The following is a 7,803-nucleotide window of genomic DNA, read 5'->3' on the forward strand; positions in this document are numbered from 1 at the left end:
CTTATCTAAGATGGAGCGTTCGATCAGAAGAAATATGAAGCTGGTTTTAAATTAAAAGTCATTGTAGCGGGGAAAAAGAAATTGGTAACTGCACTGCTGCAACAAAATTTGATGCGTCTGAGAAACTGATGCGAGATTGGAGGAAGCAAGAAGATGTAAAGAAATGTAAAAATGTTAAGTATCGTATTTTATTTGTAAGTCGGGGTCTGATTTTATTATCGATTTTTTGGGTTTCAAGACCGACTTATACGCAAGTATATATGGTAATTCATTTTGACATCTGTTCATTTCGGTGGTAGCACTGCTGCTTCGCAGTAAGGAAACCTGAGTTCACTTCCTGGAGTTTTCCCTGCGTGGAGTCTGCATGTTCTCCCTGCGTCTGCAAGGGTTTCCTCCGGGTGCTCCGGTGTCTTCCCACCGTCCAAAGACATGATGCAGGTTGGGTGCATTGGTGATACTAAATTAACCTTAGTGTGTGATTGGGGTGTGTGTGTGTTGACCCTGCGATGGATGGTGCCCTGTCCAGGGATTTGTTCCTGCCTTGCGCCATATGCTACCTGTCAGGGATGCCAGGGGCAACGACCTGGCCGGGACGACATGAGGGACCGGATGTGGGTCTGCGCCCACCCTGGATCACGTGGGGGCCGCCACCCTGGTTGCTTTGGGGGCCACGGGTTGAGGGCATGGAAGCCCCACCCTGCAGGGGCCCGTGGTCACCGCCAGGAGGTGCCCCAATGCCTTGGGGACCTGTTACCTCAGCACTTCCGCCACACCCAGAAGTGCTGGGGGGAAGATTAAAGAGGATACCCGCTGAGCTGCCGGGAGAACAGCCGGCACTTCCGCCACGCTGGGGCGTGGCCAACAGGGGAGTGTCGGGAACACCTGGAGCTCATCCGGGATATGGATAGAAGGGGCCGTCTCCCTTCATTCAAGACTGGAGTCGGGTGGAAGAAGGACGAGGCACGAGACGAGAGTGGAGGCGGCCCGGAGAAGAAGGCATTGAGTGGCCAGGACTGTGTGTTGGGGTTTGTGTTGTGCACGTGACATTTTATTTGTAAATAGTTGTAAAAATAAACGTGTGGTGGTGAAAATCAACATGTCCGCCTGTCTGTGTCCGGGCCGGGTTCACATACCACTCCCCGTTACCCTGTGCAGGAATAGGTGGTTTAGAAAATGACTGTTTGATTGATTTTATTTCATTGTTTAACCATTTTAATTTTCATTAATTGTTAGCATTTCATTGTTATTTGATGTATTTACTTGGTTTTCTATTGGCACCACCATTTTGTGCATATATTATGAAGTGCACTGCCATTTAGTGAGTCTGGTCACTATGATTGCTGCAGGGTTGCTAAGCATTTAACCCTTAACACTGTGGCAGCCATGATAAGTAAGGTGGCCATTTTCAAATTTTAAAACTAATTAGTCTATGCTCAACAAAATGGATAAATTAAACAAAATCTTTTTAGAAAGTAAACTTTTAGGGTTTCGATTTTGGCTTTAGTCTGGTTTCTGATTTTGGGTTAACCTTTTGTTCTTTGAATTTGGGCAATTTGTTTCTTTGTGCATTTGTTAAAACTCTTCAGTCCAGTGTTTGTAAAAGTATTTGCATCTCGGCCACTTATCATCCAGCTAGTAACATAACACATAAAGAGTGCTCTTTCTCCTGCTCTGGAGTTATCTCACAGAATATAACCACAACCAGATGTTTAAATATTAATAAGCACCAGGTTGGGTCTTGTACAGGCTCCAGTACATCTTGCCTGAAGAAGGGGCCTGAGTTGCCTCGAAAGCTTGCATATTGTAATCTTATTAGTTAGTTAATAAAAGGTGCCATTTTGCTTGACTTCTCACTACAGACTCCATGAAAGACAGTATCATCTTAAAGTGACCTTGTGTTGAAGAGGTGGAAATGATGACTGTTACTTGGGTGTATGCTCCAAACAAGTGTATTCATTTCTGAAAAATGCATTTGCTGCTTTATATTGCACAATCTATAGAATCCTCTGGAAGACTCCAGGGCTTCACATGGGCGATGAGAGACATATTTGTGGAGTGGGAATGAGATTGATTTGATCAGCCTGCCTACCTGAGTTATGAATTGTTATTGACTTTCTTTGCTACTCATTGAATATCCATAACAAATACCATGTTAAAATACAGGGATTCTCATACTCTCATATTCCCACCAGGGATATGGAACCTAAAGGTACCTTATCTCAGTTGCGGAGGTAGCCATGAGGAGCTTTGACCAAAAGTTAATGGTGCAAACCTAGAACCCAGTGGTGGAGACCAGAAGTAAAGGAAGCCAACAACCCAGAGAAAGATACCTTCTATGTAATGATATGTAGCAGGCGGGTCCCATGAACTGACTGATAAGTACAGGCTGAATCGGGAAAAGCAATGTAGATCAGATTTGCCAGCTAAAATAGTGAACTACAATGAAGGGAGCTGCCGATCATGTCCACATATGCACTGTGAACTTGGAAAAAGGTTCTGACCATATAATACTGTAACTTCTGGGAGGTCCTGAGTGTTCAAATATTCTGTTCGGTTGTGGACATGCTGATATATTTTATCTTTTCTTCTTCCTGATTTTCATAGATGAGATTTCAAGGTAAAGCTGAGGCTTGAAGAGTAACTAGATTATAACGTTTTCTCAGCCCGATCTTCAAAACCAAGTGCAACTGGGGTAAGAATCAGCATTCCAAATTTGAGGTCATGGTCCCCTTGCTTTTAAAAAGGCAGTAAGCAACCTTTCCAAAAATCAGAATTGTAGTATCTTAAAGTTTTGTTCAAGAGAGGGAGGGAGTTTAGAAGATTGTGAGGATATTGAACAAAACAGGTCCAATGAGAGCAGTTTTTATCCACACTCTACCTGACCAAGGTGTTGAAGTCTAAGCTAAGTTCTTGGACATGGCTTTTGCTTTATCACATTCTGCCCTATGGTCAAGAACTCTGGGCAGCAACCAAAATAAAAAGATTGTGAGGACAAGTGTCCAAAATAAGTGCCCTTGGTGGTGTTGTTGGTTTAAATCTGATAAGGTAAAGAGTTTCACAATACAGAAGCATGATGGAGTAGAACCATGCTTCTCCAGATTAAGAGGAGCCAGTGGGTGTACCTAAATTGCCTTCACTCCAACAGTAGTAATGGCAATTGTAGTAGCAGTATTGTCATATGTACACAAAACAGAGAAAGGCTTACTTGCACATCCAGTTAACATGCAACCTATTGTCACTGTCCAGCGCTATAATAAATAAGACTTTATTAAAGTACTGTGATAGACATAATGGATGAACTGGCATCCTAACTAGGATGGTGAGTAGTAGAGGGACAGTGCATATGGATGCACATCCTGGCCATGATGAGTCTCCCAGTCGGGAAGAAAATTTAATGGATGGACTGAGGGAATCTGTCAGCCATAAAAAGACTTTTCCCAAGTACGATAGGTTGTACTGCTCCTCTGGTCTGGCTCCAGTTTGGACATTCACAGAGTTGCATGGGACGTGAAGTTTGGGAAAGGAGACCTCTTGGGTTCCTCAGAGACCACCAGGGGGCACTACTGGGAGAGGACACCTATATTTCACGGTGGTTCCGCCTGACTCAGAAGTGCTTCCTGGGTGCAATGCTCTGCCACCAGAAATACATAAAGGAACAACATGAAGGAAGCTGCTCCTCACCCAGGAGAGTCAGAGATGGGTATGGAGTTAAGGCAACACTCGCCTGGAGAGGTTTGGAGGAATGAAGGAAAGAAAAACAGAGTTGCATTTAGCTGAGTTTGAGGAAGAAGCCTCTTTAAGGGGTCTTTCTGAAATGAAGAAATAGTTTATTTCAACCCAAGACTGTCTTTGGTCTGGTTGTCTCTGGGGTTGGGGCTCAGTGAGGCCCCATACAGGCCACAATACATAGCTCCACAACATGAAAGAGGGACAGTGACCATAGTGGAAGTACATTGCATTGCCTTGTGAAATAACATCCAGGTATAGACCTAGGACATGTCACTCAACTGTCCTACAAGCATTTGTGAATTCCACAGCATGAACCAGACTGTTGCTCAGGATAGTGTGGACTAGTTTGTCCAGCTCAGCAAGTGCTACTACATCCTCATCAGAAAAAAAAAAAAACAATTAAAATGAAGTCGATCAAAATCACTTTCTTTAATTGAGTTTAGGCACACACACTGATGTAGCACGTTGCCACACCCACCACTTGACAAACCACCTCAGGATCCCAAATTAGGACCAGAGCACAGCCATGAAATGGGCGACACCTCAGCACCACACAAGTTCAAATGGAACAGAACAGCGGGACATTTTTTTTTACTGTGGCTAGAGTGCCAGTCTTGCCATCAGCCCCCAAGTCTTCCCTGCAAGTTGGAGGACCTACTTGTAGGTTAATGTCATACCCAGGACAGAGCAATTGCAGGTTAAGGGCTTTGCTCAAGAGCTCAAAGGAGAAGAATCACTACTGGCATTTATGAGATTCAAACCAGCAGCCGGTTCCAGTTACCAGCACAGACCCCTAGCCTCAGAGCCACAACTCCTTCACACTGAGTTTAGGACAACCAAAATTATGTAAAAGGTCCTAATGTGTTCACGTTCAAACCCTTTTGATTGACCAAACAGTTTTAAGGAATCCTGGTAAGTGGGAATCAGTTTTCATATCTGGATCATCCATCTAAAGAGAAATTCTATTTCAAAAACTACCATGCAGGGCTAGATGATCAGTTATCAACTTACATTCAAGTTGCTTCCCAAATGGCCAGCTTGAGAGTGACCAGCAGGAGGAAACTGTTTATTTGTGCCCATTATGATAAAACATATACTGTAGTAGTTTAGCAGCACGATATTACCTGAGACGTTACACCACTCTTTAGCTATGCTCCTTTTGTTTTGAGTGTTTAATGATGTATTGTATCACAGCCTAAAAGTGATGTGTATCCACATCAGACCTTCATGTGCTACACTTACATTTACATTTATTTATCTGGATGACGCCTTTTATCCAAGGTGACTTCCCACATTTGAGATACAGCTGGTTACATTTCTTTTGGTTTTCCACTAGGAGCACAGCAGGCGACGTGACTTGTTCAGGGCCACACAATGTCAGTAGCAGAATGTGAACCCACAACCTGAGGGTTTGAGGTCCCAAGCCTTTACCACCACTACCTGCCTATAATAACTGACTGCATCTCTTTATTGATAGCTGCTCTTAAAGAAACTGTTTCACCTACATAGTCATTTACAGCATTCTGGTGAATCAATGTAGTTACCAGCTTTTACTGCTCGTAAATGTTTCTCCCCCGTTAAAGTGGCGCTACAGCATTTATGAGTTCTCGGGTTTATCACGGTGTTTTTGCAGGTCTGAGGGGTTTTCTGTGTTTTTAAAAGTGTGTGATATTTGTAAATACTGTATATATAATGACTCAAACGTTTATTGGAGAAGTGCCCCAAATTAATATTAATTCAATTAAAATAAACAATTACATGTACTGCTAAATTGCTTTCATTTCTCGTGTAAGAATTTAATTATGTTTTCTAAGGGGATTCAATTATAATCCCATAATCTTCTTCATGTGCATGAAGTAAGATTACAGTAAATGACAGAAAGTGAAATAATGTTTTCAGTATATTGTGACATTTGTAATCTGGTGTATGAGCTTTGACCTAACTTTGCACATTGTGAAAATAAAGTTATATGTTTTAGGATAACTGTCATGTAAGTTATTTATCCATATTTTATGTATTCCCATATCCATTTTACTGTGATTTGCTGTTGTTGTGCATCTGTCGAGCTCCCGTTTGTTTATAGATTGTTGATACATACAGATTTGTAACAAATTGGAATTGATTAGTGGTTTTATTAGCTTAGTAATTTCAATAAAATGATTTTAAGTTATAAACATTCTACAAAGGGTCAGGTTAGATAAATATTGCTATCTAGAGAATATCTATTGTATTTATATACAAGAATAACTCCACTTAGAAAGTAATGGGCACATTAACCTTTATAATATACTATATTAAAATATATAAATGACCCCCCACACACACACAAACACCAATAGATCAATATGACAATAATGGCTACTTACCAGTTTTTTGGCAATTTGAAATCTGAAATAGAAAATCCATTAAAACAATTACGATCTGATATGATTATTAATAACAGCACTATTATGCTACACCTTTAACAATAGCACAGATAGAAAATGTCACCATAAGAAAGCAAAATATTTACCTGAATTACATGCATACAAAATAACGTGAACAGTATTACACCTGGCAATCCCATCTTTCACAATGAAAACCTGAGAACCATAAGTTACATGCAAGCAACAGCAACACAAAAGAAGACCTCAATTCATTTAAGAGACCAATAGGAGGAAGTGCCTCTAACTGCAGGACCAATCAGCAGCAGCAGCAGCAGCACAGAGGAGGCTGGCACACTGGCCAGGAGGAAAAGGCTTAAAGAAAATTCCTCATCTCCCAAAAAGACAAGGACATTGTTCATCTGGAAGGACAACTTTGTAGCTTTTAGATGTGTCTATTTTTTATTTAATATGTTTACTTACTTATTTTCTTAATAAGTGTATGTTACATAAGCAGCATCTTTTCCACAAAAAAAGTATTGATTTATATGTCTGATAACTTTTATTTAAGCAGATAAGTCCTACTGAGACCAGAGTCACATTTTGCACAGGTTGCTGTCACTTTGCTTAGAATTTAAAAAATTCAGAAAAGACCATAAAATATGCTAAAACCTAATTAAAATGGAAAATAAGCTAAAAGCTTTCTAAAATATAAAAAAAGCAGCCAGCCATACACAATCTAAAGTACGAACAGTTTTTAGTGACCTGTCCATCTAATGTCAATTTAAGTTGATTTTAAGGGAAAAGTATTTTATAGGGTCACATAAGTTATTTCTTTAAAAAGGACTGCTTAAAGTTGAAAATGAAGCTGCTTTATTCTCTTCAAATTCTGACATTCTAGAAATCATTGTAGTCAATAGCAACTATCCATCCATCTATTATCCAACCCGCTATATCCTAACTACAGGGTCACGGGGGTCTGCTGGAGCCAATGCCAGCCAACACAGGGCACAAGGCAGGAAACAAACCCTGGGCGGGGCGCCAGCCCACCGCAGCAATAGCAACTATCAACAAGCCAATGGGTGTTACGTGTGCAGTTTTAAACAATTTCATCAGTGTACGTAAGAGCTGTGGAGTGCGTTAAGGAAAAACATTCATTTAGCTTCACATGCTGAAATATACTTTACATAAATAATAAGTATATGTATATCATCCATTACTGAAATGACTCATCAGGTTCAAAGTCATAGATGCCATAATAATAATACAATCATTTTTGAAACTGCATGATCAGGTTTAACTTCACGGGATCCATTATAATTACTATTATTAACAAGAAACACATTTTGCTGAAGTTGTGATCCAGTAGTAGTCATTAAACTAATAATAGTAATGATAATATTTTTACAACATCCATTATTGAAATTAATAAAAATCAGGTTTAAGATCATAAAGCCTTTTTCTTCTTCTTCTTCTTCTTCTTCTTCTTCTTCTTATTATTATTATTATTATTATTAATAACAAACCAGTGGTGCTCATGAAATAAAATAAAGTAACATCCATTATTAAAATTATATAATCAGTTTTTATCATTATTATTATTATTATTATTATTAGGCTTGGTTTTTTTAAATTTCAACCAGCCTTTCTCCTACATATTGCCTCTATGACTCTGTAAGATGCTTGGAAAAATGCAATCTAAACATATAAA

At 39.9% G+C, this 7,803-nt stretch overlaps 1 protein-coding gene across 1 annotated transcript in view; it reads right to left on the reverse strand.

The window, feature by feature from the left end:
* The window catches only part of LOC120514791, a 217,889-nt gene extending 211,564 nt beyond the window's left edge, over positions 1-6,325 (reverse strand). The window contains exons 1-2 of the mRNA XM_039735347.1: positions 6,242-6,325; positions 6,096-6,117 (exon numbers count right to left, since the gene is read on the reverse strand). Of these exons, the coding sequence (XP_039591281.1) occupies positions 6,096-6,117; positions 6,242-6,295 (76 nt within the window). The 5' untranslated portion in view covers positions 6,296-6,325. The remainder of the gene's footprint in view (positions 1-6,095; positions 6,118-6,241) is intronic.
* Positions 6,326-7,803: the final 1,478 nt, after the last annotated feature.

This window comes from Polypterus senegalus, chromosome 14 (genome assembly GCF_016835505.1).
Source record: "Polypterus senegalus isolate Bchr_013 chromosome 14, ASM1683550v1, whole genome shotgun sequence".
Classification (NCBI taxonomy): domain Eukaryota; kingdom Metazoa; phylum Chordata; class Cladistia; order Polypteriformes; family Polypteridae; genus Polypterus; species Polypterus senegalus.